Genomic DNA, 21,294 nt, shown 5'->3' with positions numbered 1-21,294 from the left:
GAGGAAGGGTTGTGGGGATTGGCAAAATAGGTAAAGGGGATTAAAAGGTACAAAATTCCGGTTATAAAATAAATAAGTCACAGTGATGAAAAGTAGAGCATAGGAAATATAGTCAATAATATTTTAAGAACATTGTATGGTGAAAGATGGTTACTACACTTACTGTGGTGAGCATTGAGTTATGTAGAGAATTGTCAAATCACTGTGTTATACTCCTCAAACTGATATAACATTGTATATCAGCTGTACTTCATAATAAAAATAAATAAAAAATTAAAGATAGAAAAAAGGTAAAACATAAGAACTGAGAGGTATTTTGTCTCAAGACCCAATTACATATATACTAACCAAAATAAAGTCACTTAGGCATATTAATATTGAAAAAATAGCTTTAAGACAAAGGACACTAGAAAGAAGAGACTTACTACATTAGCATATATAAGGCTTAATTCAAAGGAAGATAAAAGATTGTAAACTTACATACAACAAGTTACATTGCCTCAAATATATAAAGTAAAACCGGGGTGCCTGGGTGGCTCAGTTGGTTAAGTGTCTGTCTTTGGCTCGGGTTATGATCTCAGGGTCCTGGGACCCACATAGGCCTCCCTGCTCAGTGGGGAGTCAGCTTCTCCCTCTCATTCTCCCTCTGTGCGCGCACGCGCTCTCTCTCTCAAATAAATCTTTAAATATATATTAAAGTAAAACCAACGGAACTAGAAAGAAACTAACACTCCACTGTAATGGGAGGTTTTAAATATGCTTCAGTGACTGAAGAGAAGAAACAACAAATCGGGGAAAAAGACCCCACATAATTTATTTAAATAAAAATACTCCATCTTTGTTTTTTTCTGCTTAGTAAAAACTCTAAAATTAGCAATTGTCAAATCTAACTTTCTTTGTTATATTTGAGAATCAGGCCATGGGCAGTGGTTTAAAAGAAACTGAGTATTTTACAGCGTGGCTGAGGAGTGTAGTTAGCTACATCTGTCCATCTGGTATCCACATTTTCTATACAGAATTTCAAGGGGAAAATGCACAGATGTACCAGGTGTGTGTTTATCCATTTGGACTAAACAGTGTACTGTACTTGTTTGTGAACAAGCTAAAAAGTTTTAACTGAATCTACCCCCATTTTTGCTTTGTCAGTTAACTCAGTCCAGAGGTGTTTTTGAAAAGTTGACAACTTTTATGGTATTTCTCCAAACTTGGCTAAACAGCTCTTTTTCTGTATCATAAATACTTCATTGAATTCAGAATTCACCTGAGAGATGATTCAACTGGCAATCAGCCGAGGACTGTTGATCCTTGCTTCCCTGGTGCTGTAAGATTTTCTCAGCATCAAATGTAATATGCTTCTGATACCTACCTAAATATTTCTCTATTTTGTAATGTGAGTTATTGGTATTCAAAGTTTATACACTAAATGAAATTTTTATAGTACTTTGACGTTATTTCCACTGTAAGAAATAATAGGGGATTTGTTAGTTAGGAAAAATTAATGCTGTGACATCCATCCCCAGAATTTTGGTGGCTTAACACAATAAAAGATTATCCTATGAGCAGAGTATTGACTGACTGAGCAAAATGCAGATGTTTCTAAAAAATGTATAATGAAGCAACTTGTAGAATACTTTCATGGGTTTAAAATTTTTTCTTTTTAGATTTTATTTATTTATTTGAGAGAGAGAGACAGAGATAAGAGAGAGCACAAGTGGGGAGGAGAAAGAGAAGCAGGCTCCCCACAGAGCAAGGAGCCCGATGCGGGACTTGATCCCAGGACCCGGGGATCATGACCTGAGCCGAAGGCAGACGCTTAACCGACTGAGCCACCCAGGCACCCGTCATGGGTTTAAACCCACATATTTGCCGCATGGGGTGAAAGCATCAAAGATACACTCTTGATTAGGGATTGTTAGGAATTTTTCTGGATAGCTAAAATTACTCTCAGAAAACCATCAAGATATAAAAATATTTACATTAGTTAGCAATCTGCAAATATATATGGCAGAGAACCTTTTTTGACTTTGTGCTGCTAATCAATGAAATCAAATTAGAAAATAGCTAAAGACAGAACATAATTTGGTAAAAGATGTTGAAAGTATCTGGTAATATGGAAAGAAATCCTTTCCGCTCTGATCTTTGACTACCTTGACAGGTTATATTTATTTATATATTTATATAATATATATATATATATATTTGGGTGGTGGAAATAGAACACATCCAAATTATGAGACAGAATAACAAAATAAAAACATAATTGAAACACTTTAATTGGCATGAAGTGGTTAAACTGCCCTGCAGTGCACTGTGTGTTTGGTCACTATATATGCTGGGCTTTTTGACACATTCCCAGTTTCGAGTATTTTATCTTGTTTCTCCCATAAATTATCACAGAAATGCCATTATTTCACAGTTCAAACTGCTTCTCAAATCTGTATGTGAAACAGAAAGCCTTTGGCTGTTCATCTGTTTCAAGTTATAGTCCAGAAAATGCGTTTGCTTTTACAATATCCCCAAAATATGAAAAGAATGTATTTCTGCCCTCAAGTAGCTTAGAACTGGAGTAGAGTATGGCTAACAAAAGATTAGAGAGGAAAAGAGGAGGAAAAAATCAAGGAGACTGAGGGAAAAGTTTTCTCATTCATACTCCTTTGTTGCCTGGTGCCATTTAAAGTACTGAAGATTCAGAATTTTTCTCTGTTCCCACTTCTTGTGATCTTGTTCCCATATCTTCTTCAACTGGGGCCAGAGTTAGCATTTAATAGAGACAAATTGGTTGGGGCTGGGGTCCAAGGTGGAGTAGACTGTTCCTAAAAAGCCATGTTTCATATGGTTTGCCCCAAGAAAATCAGTTTTCTATTTTTTTTTTAAGATTTTATTTATTTATTTGACACAGAGAGAGAACACAAGCAGGGGGAGTGGCAGGCAAAGGGAGAAGGAGAAGCAGGCTCCCTGCTGAGCAGAGAGCCTGACGTGGAGCTTGATCCCAGAACTCTGGGATCATGACCTGAGCTGAAGGCAGACACTTAACTGACTGAGCCATCTAGGCACCCTGAAAATCAGTTTTCAAACACACACATTTTATACTGAATTCTAGTTTAAGTATTTAATACTTATTTCTTTTCTCTGGAAGTCCCTCTAACATAGGGGCCCTGCTTGTTTATCCTTCTTACACCATTGCTTTGCCTAAAGTAAGTACTCAGTAAAACATAGTTTCTAAAACACTGCTGTCCAGTAGAACTTTTTTGCAAGGATAATAATGGTCCCTGTCTGTGCTGTCCAGTATAGTAACCACCAGCCACATGCAGCTACTGAACACTTGAAATGTGGCTTGTATAACTGAGGGAATGAATTTTTAATTAAAATTTAAATGTGACTAGTGGTTAATTGGTATTGTAGTAAACAGTTCTAGGAGATGACTAATTGGTATCTCAGACTTAAAATGTCAGAACCCGACCTCTGTATCTCAGCTGCTGCTCACCCTCAGATTTCTTCCTGCTCATCTCAGCAAATGAAAACTTTTCTTTTAATTGATTAGATCTAAAACTTATGTGATCTTTGCTTCTTTTCTTGTTCTAATATCTCACAACCATTCCATCAACAAATCCTATTTGTACTACCTTCAGTCTATATGCAGAATCTTGTTTTTCTTCACAACCACTGTTAACACCTTGATGTAAGCCCACCATCATTTCTCACTTAGATTTTTGCAGTAACTCATCTCACTGCATCATCTGCATCATCTTGGTCCCCTCCAGCCTATTCTCAACAAATTTCTTTTAAAGTTAATACTTTTTTTAAAGTTTTTATTTAAATTCCAGTTAGTTAACATACAGTGTAATATTAGTTTCGGGTGTACAATTTAGTGATTCAGCACTTACATGTAACACCCGGTGCTCATCTCAGGTGCCCTCCTTCATCCCCATCCCCTATCTCCCCCATCCCCCACCCACCTCCCCTCTGGTAACCATCAGTTTGTTCTCTAGAGTTAAGAGTCTGTTTCTTGGTTTGCCTCTCTCTCTCTCTTTTATTTTTCCCTATGCTCATTTGTTTTATTTCTTAAATTCCACATGAGTGAATTCATATGGTATTTGTCTTGCTCTCATGGACTTCACTTACCATAATACTCTTAGTTCCATCCATGTCATTGCAAATGGCAAGCTTTCATTCTTGTTTATGGCTGAGTAATATTCCATTGTGTGTGTATCTGTTTTTTTATGTATATACCACATCTTTAAAGTAATACTTTTAAAATATGCATCATATCACTCCTCTGCTCAAACCGTCCCCTCATCCACAGTGGTTTCTTACTCAGAAAATTCCAAAGTCTGTACAATGGTCTTCAGGACCCTAATGAATCCATACTTTATCCCCTTACCAATCTGACCTTATTTTATGCCACTTACTTTTGATTGTCGCTTCTTATATACACCAAAGACATTTCTGCCTCAGTCTTTGCATCTCTTCTTTTCTCTGCTGAGAATACTCTGCACCCAGATATCTTCAAAATTCATTCCCTTGGATCTCTGTTTAAATATCATCTTCTCACAGATGTCCCTGACCACATGTACATAGACACATGCACACACACATGCTTATACACTCAAATACTCTTTATCTGCCATACTCTAGTGTTCTCTAAAGCACCTACCCCTCCTGACATTACATACAGGCCACATATATAGACCATATATGCATTTTCAAATCTAAACATTTCTGAAAAGCCTAGAGTTTATCATACTTTATTTGTTAGCCATAACTGGAGTGTTTTGAACTCATTGGGTGGTAAAAACTGCTCTAATTTGATATGAAGTTATTAATTTATATTTATTCCATTTGCTATGAACATTGATACATTTAACTTTATACATTTTAATATGTTTGATTACAGACCTACAGGATAGCACTATGTTGCCTTTCTAAAATCCAAGAAGTTCTGAATTTTCATCATATCTGGCCTTAAAGCTGTTGGATAATGGACAGTAGACCTACATTTACTTATTTGTGTGTTGTATATTGCTTGCTACTGTTCTGTTATTGTCTATTCTCATAGCTTAAAACCATGCCTAAGTAATAGACAATACGTATTTGTGAATAAATGAATGAATTTTTTAAGGTTTTTTTTTTTCTATAAATTACAGGCTGAGCTAGGTGACCACCTAATGTTTCATCCATCTGTAAGATTATATGATCCTTTAGAAGATAACTAAAATAATATTTTATATTGCCACATTTAACTCAATTTCATGCATAAATTATCAATTTTAGAAATTTACAAATTTATCAATATTGTATCTGTTTACAAAGTAATACTATTCATTGTAGACTGTTTTGAAATTTAGAAAATAAACAAAACAGAAAAAAATGACCCTACCTCCTAAGAGTAATCACTGTAAGCAGCGTTTTTTATGTACCTCTAGATGAGCTTAAAAACAAAAATTTCACTCTCCATAATTCTTAATAGTTTTAAAATCTCATTTTGCATTTACTGGATTGTGATTTAAATTTTCCACATCACCTAATCCTCATAACAGTCTTATGAGGAAAGCAGTGTTATTATCTCTACAGATGATCAAGCTAAGGCCCAGAGTTATCAGATAACTTGCCCAAGCTCCTGTACCTAGTAAGGAAGGTACTGGGATCCAAACCAGTAGTCTGACTCAAGAACCCTGCTCTTAACTACTGTTACACTGTGTTGATTATACCCCCTATAATCTCAATGGGCATCTGTTAGGAAATATAGTTATTGACTGAATTATATTGAAACAAGAAATAAAAACCTTAATAGTAAAATATACTGCTTTTTTATAGCCAAGATCATCTTTTACAGTTTTGATATTTATGACAATAGTGTAATCTTCATAATTTTAAGTACTTTCTAGGTTTTCTCCATCCATAAAACATTATTTTAATGAATGTGAAGACATGCAATTCGTAGCATGCATCAGTCAAGGTAGGTTAGATCATGCTACATTAATAAAATATCCCCCAAATCTTACTGGTCTATAGTGATAAGTGTTAGCTGTTATTTTGGTTAATAGTATTTATGCAAAGTTAAGTAGCATAGTGCCCAGCAAATACAGGCATAATAAATGTTAATCATTATGAAATCAATAAATTTTATGTTTTCATTATTTTTTAATAGTAGTAAGCTTAACATATAATCCTAAATAGTTCCTAAATTAATATGCAGTAATTCTGTGATTACATGATAATCTCATCAACACACTGGGAAAATATACTGTGAATGATTTAGCTGTGAGTTGTGCACAGCTGGCTGACAGGTTATACTCAGAGATATTTACATTATATCACTGTCATCATGAAATAAACACTCCATGGGTAAAGTTATCTTAATAGCTACACTCAGGACTTGTAGAAAATTCATTGATAAATTTGCAGGATATTGGAAGATTGCTTTAAATTCTTTAGGCTTTGATTTCTTCACTGGTAAGTTGAGGATCGTAATATCTATACTGCTTACCTCATAAAACCAATTAGGATTACATATATATTATATATATTTATATATTTTATATATTTTTTATTTTTATATACATATATATATGTAAACATCAAAAGCATTTAACAGACTATAAAATGATAACAGTGTAATTTCTGTTACAGAGATAAATATTCCTGGTAAGAATTCTAAGTCATTATGAGAAGGGTTAGTTATGCTCATTAGAGTCTGTATAAGAATCCAAAATGTTTATATAGCTTAAGGAGCAAAGTATCTGTTACCAGAAAAGCTCAGTGGGGTTGGATAGATTATTCATGGTTAAGAATAAGCTGTTACTGACATTACTTCTAATATGTACAGAAACAGGAGGCTATGTTAGCATTAAATTCGTAAGAGATTAATGCCAACTCTGTCATGTTCTTTTGTTTTGTTTTTTTTAAAGGATTTTATTTATTTATTTGACAAAGAGACACAGCGAGAGAGGGAACACAAGCAGGGGGAGTGGGAGAGGGAGAAGCAGGCTTCCTGCTGAGCAGGGAGCCCGATGCGGGGCTCGATCCCAGTACCCCGGAATCATGACCAGAGCTGAAGGCAGACACTTAACTGACTTAGCCACCCAGGCGCACCTGTCATGTTCTTTTGAATAATGTACAGTATTCATCTTTGGGGTAAGAAGGATTTGAAACTAAAGAAAAAACCAAATGTCAGTTAAAACTAAATCTTATAAAGAGGGTTGATGATCAAGGTGTTTAATAGAATCCCCAGGGCCTGACACTATTTCTGACAGATATTTGGTGTTTAATATATATTTGTTGAATAAATAACAAGATGTGACTTTTATTTTTTTTATTATGTTAATCACTATACATTACATCATTAGTTTTTGATGTAGTGTTCCATGATTCATTGTTTGCATATAACACCCAGTGCTCCATTCAGTATATGCCCTTTTTAATACCCATCACCAGGCTAACCCATCCCCCCACCCCCTCCCCTCTAGAACCTCAGTTTCTTTCTCAGAGTCCATAGTCTCTCATGGTTTGTCTCCCCCTCCGATGTCCCCCCCTTCATTTTTCCCTTCTGCTATCTTCTTTTTTTTTCTTTTTTAACATATAATGTATTATTTGTTTCACAGGTCTGTGATTCAACAGTCTTACACAATTCACAGCGCTCACCATAGCACATACCCTCCCCAATGTCTATCACCCAGCCACCCCAACCCCTCACCCCCCACCACTCCAGCAACCCTCAGTTTGTTTCCTGAGATTAAGAATTCCTCGTATCAGTGAGATCATATGATACATGTCTTTCTCTGACTGACTTATTTCGCTCAGCATAATACCCTCCAGTTCTATCCACGTTGTTGCAAATGGCAAGATTTCATTCCTTTTGATGGCTGCATAATATTCCATTGTATATATACACCACATCTTTATCCATTCATCTGTCGATGGACATCTTGGCTCTTTCCACAGTTTGGCTGTTGTGGACATTGCTGCTATAAACATCGAGGTGCATGTACCCCTTCAGATCCCTACATTTGTATCTTTAGGGTAAATACCCAGTCATGCAATTGCTGGGTCATATGGTAGCTCTGAGATGTGACTTTTAAATCATGATTTTGTTCTTTGGCTTTAAGAAATTTCCTAAAATTGTAAAAAAAAAAAAAAAAAAAATGGTTGCACCGTTGAAAGAGTGATTGAAATAAGGGCATAATGTTTTTGGGTGACCCATATTTGAATATTTGAGTTTGGGTGTATATTTTCAAAAACTTCATATTACTCCACAGTTATACATACTATTCTGCTTTAAATTAAGTGAGAGTAATCTGTTATCCTATTTCCTTTTAATTCATGTCAGTCATCCAATGAGATTCCACCAATGCATTAAAGTCTCTTTATGTGATTTTCCTTATTATATGAAGTTAATGGTCCTTGGGATTACACTCAATTGCTTCAACTATTCAAAAGTATAGTCAGTATTTTATTTATTTACCATTACTTATTGTGACATGCATTTCTAGATAGCCAAAACAGCCTAAACTACAAATGCTATAGGTAGGTAGGTAGGTAGGCAGGTAGGTAGATAGATATTCCTTTTTATTAGGTTTAGGGGTACATCATGATAGTGTGCAAGGTACAACTAAATGTATCCATTTAGTAAAATACATTGAAAGGAGTTTTGCAAGAAGAATTTGAATCCTTCCAAATGAAATAGGATCTTTAGGGCCTTACCAAGGATAGTATTAAAAATAATGATTATGGGATTTAACTTTTACATAACCTATCTAAAACCTAACTTTTATAATAAAATCAAAGCTAGGGGCGCCTGGGTGGCTCAGTCATCAAGCGTCTGCCTTTGCTCAGGTCATGATCCCAGGGTCCTGGGATCGAGCCCCGCATCGGGCTCCCTGCTCAGCAGGAAGCCTGCTTCTCCCTCTCCCACTCACCCTGCTTGTGTTCCCTCTCTTGCTGTGTCTCTCTGTCAAAAAAATAAATAAAATCTAAAAAAAAAAAAAAAATCAAAGCTATTAATTCATTTACCTTTTTTTAAATTTTATTTTATTATGTTAGTCACCATACAGTACATCATTAGTTTTTATAAAAGCTGTTTTATATTGCTGATAGGATTTTTTTTCTTTTTGCCCAATTGCACATTTATAAATATGTGTTATTTAACAAAAAGGGAAAACTGGCAGTGAAAGAAATTCTAAATAATCTTCTAGTAAGACATTCTCATAGGGCAGCGGTACCATTAAGCATTGGGAAAAAAATCCTAATTATGGCTCTAAATTAGGGTCTTTAAAATTCTTAATATAACTTGGCTAATGTAATGATTCCATTTTCTTTTTCAAGATGCTTCATTGGCCTGGTAGACAATTAGAGAGGGCTCTGCTGATCTATTCTAACCCCTCACATTACTGATGAGGACACAGAGCTCCAGAGAAGAGTGAGATTCTAAAAGTAGTTGATAGGCAGCAAAGCCAAGAACACAAAGTGCTGTGATCTTTGAAGCAGTGTGTACACATGGAACAGTTTTAACCTTGCAGATTTATCATGTGGTTTTTCTTGGAGTAATTACAGTAATTTTTAACCTGAAAATCACTAGAAACATGTTTTATTCCCAGAAGCCAATCCACTGTATTAAGGGTTTCTTCTTCATTCCCCTCGTTTACCCAGATATTTTGGCAATAGTAACAACTAACATTTGTATAGAACTGCTCAATTTTAGAAAACAGTTTTATATTTTACATTTCACTTGACTCTTGCAACAACATTGTCAGTAAGAAAATATTATTCTCACCCTATAGATGAGGAAACTGAAGTCAAAAGAAATTTAATAAATTGCGCAAATCATTTAAATAGCTGGCGGAGCCAAACCTGAACACAGGCCTTCCGACTGCAGAGCCTTTGCTCTTTCCAGCTTTATGTTGTTGGGAGTTGCTAAAAGTTGTTTAAGGATTTTTTTTTAAGCCAGCTTATTGTCATGTCACGTCATTTTTAAGAGGTCTCTGGTCAGCCCTTTTGTTACGTGAATAACAGGTTTTAAATTAGTAATGGCTACCTGTATTGATTGAACACCTGCCCTGGGCCAGGCGATGTGGTGGGTGCTTATTATGCCTGACTCTGATTCTCAGAACCTGTGAGGTGTACACTATTTATCCAGTAGGTAATTAAAACTCGGGATTAAAACTCCACTCTGTTTGCCTTGCGAGCTGCAACTTTTCTGCTGTACCCAAGATTCAGTTTCCATAGGAAAAAATATGCATGTTTAGAGCAATATCACTCTTAATGTACTACTTCTGAATTGCATACATGGATATTCACATACATACGTATCCAGACCTCCATTTATTGACCTCCATAATAACTGAGAAAATAACTGCTCTTGGTTCAGAAGCTCATGAAATTAAAAAACAGGATAAATCAATAGCTGTATATACCAGTGTTATAATTGCAAGACAACAGGATCAGTATTTTCTTCCTTGTAATAATGTTAAGTAGTAACAGATACTTTTTTATTGAGATATAATTGACATGTAACATTTATATTAGTTTCAGGTGTCCAGGGGACACTTCTAACAAAATAAAATCAATCTGACCCACCCACCTTAAATGGAAGTATTTAGGAAGTGTGTTCAAGTAAATGATACTATACTGTCTTCTGAAGCTTGATCTTCTGTAATTACCAGTTAGGTTCAGTATAATTTTACTTAAATATGATTTTATTGTTTTTGTTTTTTAATATTTTTGCCTTTTAAATTTTTTTTAACAAGAATCTTTGAAGTTACAACTACCAAAACTGTAGAAGACTTTTCTTCAGACCCCTATTTTTATAAATTTTTATAAATTATTTTGAAGGGTCATTTTCACTGAGGTGATTTTTTTTTTTTTTTTTTGCCAAGGGTGTGATAGCAGCAGTGTGAGCTATGAGTTGGCCAAACCCTCATGCAGAGACAGAGGAAAGACCTGTACAACCCCCTGTGAGCTGAGTAACGTGTTGTCCACTGGCTCCATACCTCCCTTCAGGAGGCAAATGGGGCCTCCAACCTTCTCACGTTCCAATGTGCAGAGAAAGCAGAGGGAGTCACAAAGTGGAAATTTATTCAAGTTTTGAAGTTCTACCCAGCTCTGGGACCGGGCCCTCATGACTTCAGTGGGGCATTCTGGTGTCGTCCTTTGTTTCAGCTGGAGGTCTTGCCCCAAACAAGAAAGTCTAGGCATTCAGGCATTTGACAAGAATGTAAGAGTCTCACTGAGGTTTAAAGTATATAGTTGAATTTCTAAGCAAGTCAGAAGGGTATGTGTAATTCACATCCCATAATTTTATGCTGTTAACATACCTTCAAGAGAATTTGTTTGGTTTGGTTTGGTTTTGGTTTTGGTGTTTTTTTCTTCAAGAGAAGTTTTAAAGGTAGTATGGACTGGACTTGGATGCTAATCAAGATGACACAGTTATCAAATAGTGTCCTCTGTTGCATTATTTTAGCTATTGCATATTCCACTTTAACAGTTTATTCTTATCTTTTTTATCTAGGTCGAACCGGAAGGTACACTCTTATAGAAAAATGGAGAGATACTGAAAGACACTTAGCACCTCATGAAAATCCTATCATATCCTTAAACAAATGGGGGCAGTATGCTAGTGATGTACAGCTAATTTTACGTCGAACGGGGCCATCTCTTAGTGAGCGACCCACTTCAGACAGTGTGGCTCGAATTCCGGAGAGAACTTTATATAGGCAGAGTTTGCCCCCCCTGGCTAAACTGAGGCCTCAGATTGACAAATCAATCAAAAGGAGAGAACCTAAAAGGAAATCATTAACATTTACAGGAGGTGCCAAAGGATTAATGGACATTTTTGGAAAGGGTAAAGAAACTGAATTTAAGCAAAAGGTGCTGAATAACTGCAAAACAACAGCAGATGAATTAAAGAAGCTGATCCGGTTGCAGACAGAGAAGCTTCAGTCCATTGAGAAAGAGCTAGAATCAAATGAAATAGAAATACAATTTTGGGAGCAAAAATATAATTCTAACCTTGAAGAGGAAATTGTCCGCCTGGAGCAAAAGATCAAAAGAAATGATGTCGAAATTGAAGAGGAAGAATTTTGGGAAAATGAATTGCAGATTGAACAGGAAAATGAAAAACAGCTGAAGGATCAACTTCAAGAAATAAGACAGAAAATAACAGAATGCGAGAGCAAATTAAAGGACTATTTGGCTCAGATCCAGACTATGGAAAGCGGTCTTGAAGCAGAAAAATTACAACGGGAAGTTCAGGAGGCACAAGTCAATGAAGAAGAGGTTAAAGGAAAGATTGGTAAGGTCAAAGGAGAAATTGACATTCAAGGCCAACAGAGTGTGAGGCTGGAAAATGGCATTAAAGCTGTAGAAAGATCTCTTGGACAAGCCACCAAACGATTACAGGTAAGAACATCTCTATAAAAAGAAATGTTTCATCTGTTTAAAAGAATTAATATATTCTTGGCATTTTCTTTAATGACTGTCCATTTTCTCTTACATTTAAAGTTAGAAACCTACCTTGGTTTATAAGTTTCTTAGAATTTCTGTGACTTATGACAAAGCTAAGATGTGAGACCAAAACAAAGATGAGAGCTAAAGCCTCACTGATCCTTGCTCCACAGAAAGAGGTGTCTTACTGTGGCAGTTGGAACATTATTGGATACAGAGAATAGAATCTCAGAGCTGGAATGGACACTAATGATGAGATAGTGAATCTGACCTTCTCTCCTTTAGAGAGAAGGAAATCAAAGCCAAAAGAGATTACTGTAGATTGGTCTACCAAGGATTGTGTGGCTAGTTGACTGCTTATCAGTTACTTCTCCACTGTTGCTCACCCCATCTTTTCCTGAGATGTAAATAGTCCCCTTCTTTTCTCCACATTACTTATTTTCCTTTGCTTTCCTGAGGAGAGGGGCACAAAGGTTCCTCTGTGATTTTCCCCTCTCGGGTTCCCATACAAGAACTTTTATATTTTGCCATGAGATCCTGATCACTCAACTTACATTTCTCGGATACCCATTCTCGAGAAGAAAATGTGCTGATGTTAGGGGAGTTGCAAAGAGGTATTAAATAGAAATAATATTTTAATATACTAAATGTAAATAATATTTAAAGTGTTAAATATTAATATTAAATAAATTTTAAAATATTAAGTAAATGTAAATTTCTGGGTTTGGTTACATTTGGCCACATTTCAAGTGCTCGATAGTGGTCGCTGTATTGGTCAGTGCTGGTTGGTGACTTGCTATTCAAAGAGTGATCCATGTAGTTCAGGGCACACTTGTGAAAAATTCAGAATCTTGGGCGCCTGGGTAGCTCAATTGGTTAAGCGACTGCCTTCGGCTCAGGTCATGATCCTGGAGTCCCGGGATCAAGTCCCATATCGGGCTCCTTGCTCAACAGGGGGTCTGCTTCTCCCTCTGACCCTCCCCCCTCTCATGTGCTCTCTCTCTCTCATTCTCTCTCTCAAATAAATAAATAAAATCTTTAAAAAATAATAATAATTCAGAATCTCTACTGTAATAGGATCTCCAGATAGTTCTGGTGCACATTGAGGTTTGAGCAGAGCTACTTTAGAATATGAACAGTTTTACAAGCAGAGAAAGCTGAGGTTTCAAGAATCTCTTATGTGATTTCCATTCTCTGCCACAAACTACAGTCGAGAGGTAAAACTGCCACCAAAATTTTGAAAATCAAGAATTTCTCATGCAGTACAAGGTTGTTAACCTCTGATTTGTCAGTATTATGCTATTTGGATTCATTTTGACCCTTAAAAAGGATGCAGTTGGAAGTTGTGTGGCCTTTGATACTGTTTACAGTAAACGCTAATTTATGACAGTCATTGCCAGTAAATCTCCCTACCCTTTGGAAGGGATCTCATAATCAAACTAACATATCTCCAAGTGCCCGCTACACGAATAGTAAGTGGAGGAAACAACCACTCATTTCTGGTGGAAACAACCACTCATTTCTGGTGTCTCTTCCTACCACTGCCAGTCTTCAGGCACACTCAGCCTGGGTGAGGCCTTGCCACTTTTTCCTGTAATGCAGTAAGGGAGAGAAAGAACATCCATTCAAATCATGGAATACCTCTCCTTGCTTTTTGAGCTTTCTAGCTATCCGAACTTGATCTCCTTTCTTTAAGGGTCTTCAGTTCTCAGACTTGTCTTTGCCAAGGACTTAAGAACCCCAAAGTGAAAATCTTGTGGGAATCTTGCTTTCCTCATGCTCTAATATATAGCTCAATAATGAATCCCATGAAAACAGTTTACCAAAAACAAGAACTTCTCTGAATCTCATGGACCAAATGACTATGGATTTTGCAGTCAGTTATGAAGTCATTAGGGAAATTTAATTGTGAATAGCTTATAGCAAGATTGCTGTAAACACTGGGATGGATGGAAACTAGTATTTTTTTTTTTTTAAGATTTTATTTTTTGACAGAGAGACAGCGAGAGAGGGAACACAAGCAGGGGGAGTGGGAGAGGGAGACTAGCAGGCTTCCCGCTGAGCAAGGAGCCCGATGTGGGGCTCGATCCCAGGACCCTGGGATCATGACCCGAGCCGAAGGTAGATGCTTAACGACTGAGCCACCCAGGTGCCCCTGGAAACTAGTATTTTACTGATAAAAGTTTATAGAGACATAGATTTATTTCATCAGGTGCATAGTGTATTCCTAACAGAGGAAGGCATCACATTTAAGAGGATGGACTGAAGAAGCTGTTGTCCTTTATTTGCTTATTTTTTGGCCTGTTCCCCAGAGCAAAAATGATCTCTTTTTTTAGCCCATTGTATCAACATTAACCAGGTTTGTTAAAGGCGTTCTTGGGAAAGTGCATATCGCACATCCAGCCCCTCTAGCAGATGGACTATCACCGGGATGTCTTTAGCTGGCCAAGAGTGAATCTTCAAATAAAAAGACAAATTTTAACTCCCATCTAGGACAAAGAACAAGAACTGGAGCAGTTGACTAAAGAGCTGCGGCAAGTCAATCTCCAGCAGTTTATCCAACAGACAGGGACAAAAGTTACCGTTTTGCCAGCGGAGCCCATTGAAGTAGAGGCCTCACATGCAGACATAGAAAGGGGTAAGGTGTTGAGAAATCTGCTCGCTTTACTTTATTCTCACAGGTTAACTTTGAAGAAACTACTTGTATTCAGTTAAAATATTAGCCTACTGTTCAAAGCTTGGGCCACTTAAAAAAAAAAATTGACATACTTCCTGCTTCTGGAGAAAATCAATAATATCTAGATTGTTGATTTACGTACGTGGGCATGTAATCCCCAAATCTTGTATCATTTGCTTTAAACTGCTTCTTTAAGAAACCTTTTCCTTATGTTTGAGTCATCATCTGTTGGGTTTTATTAGCATTCCTAATGCCCCTTCTTCCTCTCCTAAGAGTCTTTCTTATTAATTTGTGCTGATATTTAAAAGATGTGTATCATCTGAACAACCAAGAAAGAGAAGCAAAATGCTCACCTTTTTAAAAAGATGTTGAAATCACTGAAAACTGTTTTTATCAATGGAGAGGGTCAAGAAGAGTTAGCTTTCTCCTCTTATCCCAGGCCCCACAGGGGACTGCAATTTTACAGTTTGCTCTTTGGCTCTTGAGGGCAAGAAAAGTTCTAGTTTTTCATGTTGCTGACTATGTCAAGTTGCTGAATACACCAAATGACTTTCTTTGTTTTCTGTGTAGAGGCACCATTCCAGTCTGGGTCCCTGAAGCGGCCTGGTTCATCTCGGCAGCTCCCCAGTAATCTTCGTATTCTACAGAATCCTGTCTCATCTGGTTTTAATCCTGAAGGCATCTATGTATAACATTATCTGTCTTTAGGGGAGAGACCCAATAAAGGTACCAAGGACAGTAAAAATTCCTTCTTTGATTTGTGCCAATGATGAACAGAGGATCTATTTCACAAGCCACCGTCTCTTTTTTCTGTCCTAAATTGCATACCACTTGGAGCCATACCCTGTGCACTGATGCTAAAGAACAAAGAAACTGTTTTCACACATCGACAGTGTTGACATGTTTGTCCAGCAGCTGTAATGCAAAGCCTTCATTTTTATTTGTAGCATTTTGAGAGCGTTAGGAAAGTAGTATACTGTGTGTATACGTAAATAAAACCATGACTTAAGAGCGAAGAGAAATATGTGACTGGCTTAGTTTAATTTATTCCATATAATCGATTAATGGGTGAATGTTGATGTTTTAATATTTTTTATTAATACTTATCCTGTGACTGAATTACATTATATTTTGTGTGAAATACATTATATATTACATAATTACATTATGACTGTGTGTGCCTGTTGCCAGACTACATTTGTACATTGCTGATCTACAACTATACAAGTGTCATAGGGTGCTCCACCATCAAAACTAACTCCAAAGGAACCCACTTGTATTTATTTTGTGTACCTGTCCTAGCCATTGCTTCATTAGATGAAATAATTCAGGTTTTAGTTTTAATCTGGACTTGGATCTTTGCTTTACAATATTTCCAGTGTATGAATGACCACATACCAGAAGAGCAGTATTTTCACAAGGTAAATTGTATGTTTAGAAGATTTGCAGAACTTTGAACACCTTAAACAAAAAATGTAGTTGTTGAATATCTGTCCAAACAGGCATGGGGTTTCCTTATACATTATGTATTTTGTTTCTGCCCTGCCTTAATCATTTAAATCTCATGGATCCTCAGAGTTGCCATAATACGTAAGTTAGAGATATCTGGTTGACCTACTTCAGAAAGGTTACTTTAAGTGATATATTTTTAAAATAACCCATTTCATATGTATAGTCTGTTGGTGTAAGCACCCATGGGTAAGTTATCGCTTGCACATAATTTAATCTGTACTTTATGGATTTTGCTACTTCTCCAGTCACTTAGATAGAAAGTACATTGGAGTTCGGTATTTTTTACAAAGGAAATAAAGTTAAATTTGTTTTTTGTTTTTGTTTTTTTTTTAATTTTTGAGCTTGGCTTTTACAGGACATGAGGAAGAGTCTCCCAATTGTACATATATTTTCTTATTTATTTATAAAACCAAAAAGTCACAAGTAGTATCTGAATGGATGTGGTCAGATACCATTTTGCCATTTTTACATTCCCTCTGATCAAAATTTGGTACAATATAATTAAGACTTTAACCTGAAATTTAAAGTGGTTTTTAATTCTGAGGAAAATATATTCTCTGTATTACTTACATGCAACAAAGTAAAAGTGGATTAGTATATTAATGCCATGGTAACAATAAAAAGATGTAAGTTATATCTTATGCATGAGGGCAACTTTGGATGTTTTAACACATTTGACTTATTTTGGTTTAAATGAATGTTGCGAATGCTACATTTAGGTTTCCAATGAAAAATTTTAAGAATGGCTATGAAAATATTATATAGAAGCTTCTAGAGAACTGAAAGTAATAATGCAGAGTTGCCTTTTCTAGTCCAGCTAAATGGCAGACCTCAACTAAAGGTATTATTTTCTTTGGGTTCTTGGAGTTATCAAGTTGACCTTGCCATTATACTATTTTGCAAATAACTTGAGAAATAATTTATTCTTACCTACATAACCCCAACCTATACACATTTGTTCTCAATTTATAATAGTTATTTCATATCCATATTTAAAAATTAAAATTAAAAAATATCAAGATACTTTGTAGATTTTGTGACAGTAATGATTTATGTATGCCCAATATAAGCCTTATTTTTAAAGGGTTCCATCCTATACCAAGAGTCATTTTGTTATTGTTGTTCAGAGAAATTAAGATCTTATTCACAAAGAAAAACATTTTTATAAATTGATCACATTCTCTTTAAATCAAAATGTTAAACTGAGGATATAATAAACATTGCAGTTTTTAATTGCAGAGATGCTTGGTATGCCGTCAAAAACACCAAGTCAGTGTCCAACTTAATTGTTGTAAATTATTATCAGCGTTAACCTAATAACTTTGAGACTGGCAGCATTGTGACAACTTCATCTGAATTTTCAAATGCCAAATAATCTTTATAGACCTAATTACAGATAGAAATACTATTTCCTAGATGAGAAGAATATATAAATGTGAATTTGATAAATATATTGAGCAGCTATACTTTTTAATCAGTTATATTACTTCTGAAAGAACATCTCTAAGAAATATTTTCTAAGTCTTTTTAAAATAGAAGAAAGAAAACTCATTTCTCCTAGAACATCTTAAAAATAATATGGTGTATTCCTGGTCATTTGTATCTATTGTGAACACAGAGGAGTTAGATTAAGTGCCACATCTTTTGGTACATTTCAGGGGGGTGGGGAGGGGGAGAGCAGACAATGATATACAAAAATACCAAATATAAAATTTTGCATCGGGGGGAATATTCAGGTTCTAAATACTAAACTAGATTATAAGGGGCTTTTTATTATTATTATACTGCAAGTTGTTTCATTATGATTTCCTATAAGTATTAAATACATTAGAAGATAATTTTTTTTTCTTACCAAGGAATGATTTGAAATAGCATTGGTATATTTGACCCTTTTGAGTGTCTAGCATCCTCAGAGAATGACCCATAGTGGGTTGCCTCAGTCCTTTTTTTTTTTTTTTATGAGATATTTTGGCTTATTAGCATGCTTTTTGTCCTGATGCACAGAGAATTTATATATGAGACTTTGGTTGGTATTGATAGGAATTACCCATTTAATTCCCTCAGTCATCCCTGAAGTACTCATCAATTCCCATAGTTCAAAATAGTCATAAACTCAAGCCAAAACAGCAAAAATACAGAATTTATGGTGTGAAATGTGATTAATAGTGTTTAAGAAAAACAAATAAAGCACTTGCTTCCAGAGCAGAAGTAAATTTTGTACCTGCATTAAAAGGACATTTTCTTTGTGAATAAGAGAAAAATGGTCTTTCGAGTAAGAAACATCAGTTAAAGCCATTTCTGTGAACATCTCTCCAAGTTAGAACTATAATAATGGATTGAGGAAATGATACAGAAAAGGCAAAAACTCTTGATTTCGGGTGTGCAAAGGATGTGGGCAGATGGGCATTTCCCTGTGTGCATTGCCTTTGAAAAATTGGGCCTTAATTTATATGTATAGAACAATGCTGTGTTCCCATCCCTCTTCTACCTGAAGTTGTCTTTATTAATCTATATTGTATTAAAATTTAGCTCATAAGTATTACTTTTATATTATGTCCATTTTTTGCATGTTTATACTATTTGCTACAGTGTTTTTAGGTTTTGGCTGAAGGCCATCAGCTGTGTGGAGAAGAGAAAACAATCACTATTTATTCAGAATTGCTGCTTTACATTTCCAGAATAAGCTTTCGATGCCAGGATGCTGACTGCTTGAAAGCTGCAGGAGCTCTATTCCAATGCATTTTATATATTTTTAGAAACCAAATAAATGCAGATAACTATTTAGTATACTAATTATATTAAACCAGCAGAAATAGAAAGGCAATAAAATATATACATATATATATGGGGGGAGGGAAAGATTTAAAAAATAGGTTTACAGCCAGACATGGTGATAAGCCCTAAATATATTTCCAGTCTGTCTTTATTGACCCAAGGAGGATTTGAGTTGCTGCAGCTTTAAACAGAAAATTGCCATGTTCACTACTGTGGACACATAAATATGCTTTTTAATACTGCTTTGCTTATGTACCAATAAAATATCTGTAATATGTATTATATGTAATTATTCTTTTTTTTGACTTTCATTTCAAAATGTATATTTTCTGATTATTATCATGAGCTGTAAAACAAAGGATCAATTATCTGATATTCTCCCAAGTAGTACATTTTCAGGATTCATTGGGGCATTATAGTTGCTGGTTTGTTTTTTATGTGTTTAATATTTTAAAATATATAAGTTTATTTTCTTTAAAAGATGCCAAAGAGAAAAGGTCTGCATATCAGTGATATAAAATTACATTTCTTTAAAAGTAATGTTAATTATTATAACTAAAGAATTATCTATTTCTAAAAAAGATAGCTGTTGGGCGCCTGGGTGGCTCAGTTGGTTAAGCGACTGCCTTCAGCTCAGGTCATGATCCTGGAGTCCCTGGATCGAGTCCCGCATCGGGCTCCCTGCTCGGCAGGGAGCCTGCTTCTCCCTCTGACCCTTCCCCCTCTCATGTGCTCTCTGTCTCTCTCATTCTCTCTGTCTCAAATAAATAAATAAAATCTTTGAAAAAAAATAAAAATAAATAAAAATAAAAAAGATAGCTGTTTGGGGGCACCTGGGTAGCTTAGTCAGTTAAATGTCCAACTTGATTTCCACTCAGGTCATGATCTCAGGGTCATGAGATGGAGCCTGGCATCAGGCTCCGTGCTGGGTGTGGAGCCTGCTTAAGATTGTCTCTCTCCCTCTCCCTCTGCCCTGCCGCCCCCACACACACGTACTCTCTCTCTCAAATAAATAAATCTTTTTTAAAAAAATAGCTGTTTTATCGTAGTATAACTGAATCAAGAAATTGTCTCCCTTTTGTTTCAAAAGCAAAAGGAAACATTGTGTCTTAATGAACCTCTATATTCTCAGATTTCTTTAAAACAAGTGAGGGGAACAATTCAGTACCTACTATGTGCCAGGTACAATGGGAGATACATTCAGCCATCTAGGGAACCTCTTCCAAATCATACAGCTAATAAGTAGCTTACAGGGCACTTGAATATAGACCTTTCAGATATTGAATACTTCCCTATATTCCATGATAAGCTGCTTAAGTAGCTTTTTATGTTTTTAAAGTGAAAATAATGTGGAAGTACATAAATTGTCATTTTCATATTTTTATAAGTAAGATCTTGGTCAAATTATGAATAATAACAGTATGTTATAAAAAATGATAAATTATTAACAAAATAATGCAAAATATAAATTATTCTTTGTCCTAGTTTGGGGGACTTTTAAAATTTTAATTATACTGTCCTCCTCTAAAGCATTTGTTTAGTTAATGGCAGAGCAAGAAATAAACTTCTGTTCACTTGACTCTTGACACCTGCTGCGCACTTCACGTATTTGTGCTGTGTCTTAGGCAGGGCCAGCAGAGTCCTATAAAACAGGCACAAACTTGCTGGACACGTTTGTACTTTCTGTAGACATTTAGTGAGCCTTTATTGTTGGCCAGACACTGCTGAAATTAACATGATTGGCTTTGCAGCTCAGGGAGGTTACAGTCTAATGATCACCATTAAAGGAACAAGGATAGAGGGCGGTGGAAACCCACCAGAAGGGCTTTACCCCAATCCAGAGTGTTGGCAAACCCTGGAGAAGGGAATATAAACTGCGGAGGGATATCTGA

General features: G+C 35.8%; 1 protein-coding gene across 4 annotated transcripts in view; it reads left to right on the top strand.

The window, feature by feature from the left end:
- Nucleotides 1-21,294, top strand: part of RASSF8 (Ras association domain family member 8) — a 127,465-nt gene extending 106,171 nt beyond the window's left edge. For all 4 annotated transcript variants that reach the window (XM_045873737.3, XM_045873739.3, XM_045873738.3 and 1 more), the window contains 3 exons: nt 11,504-12,393; nt 14,932-15,076; nt 15,686-21,294. In XM_045873737.3, coding sequence (XP_045729693.1) covers nt 11,504-12,393; nt 14,932-15,076; nt 15,686-15,807 — 1,157 coding nt within the window. In that variant the 3' untranslated portion in view covers nt 15,808-21,294. The remainder of the gene's footprint in view (nt 1-11,503; nt 12,394-14,931; nt 15,077-15,685) is intronic.

This window comes from Mirounga angustirostris, unplaced genomic scaffold (assembly GCF_029215605.1).
Source record: "Mirounga angustirostris isolate CCGP_5_RB_7025 unplaced genomic scaffold, mMirAng1.0.hap1 SCAF_5, whole genome shotgun sequence".
NCBI lineage: Eukaryota > Metazoa > Chordata > Mammalia > Carnivora > Phocidae > Mirounga > Mirounga angustirostris.
The sequence above is the reverse complement of the archived record's forward strand: the minus strand, read 5'-3'. Positions and strand labels throughout refer to the sequence as shown.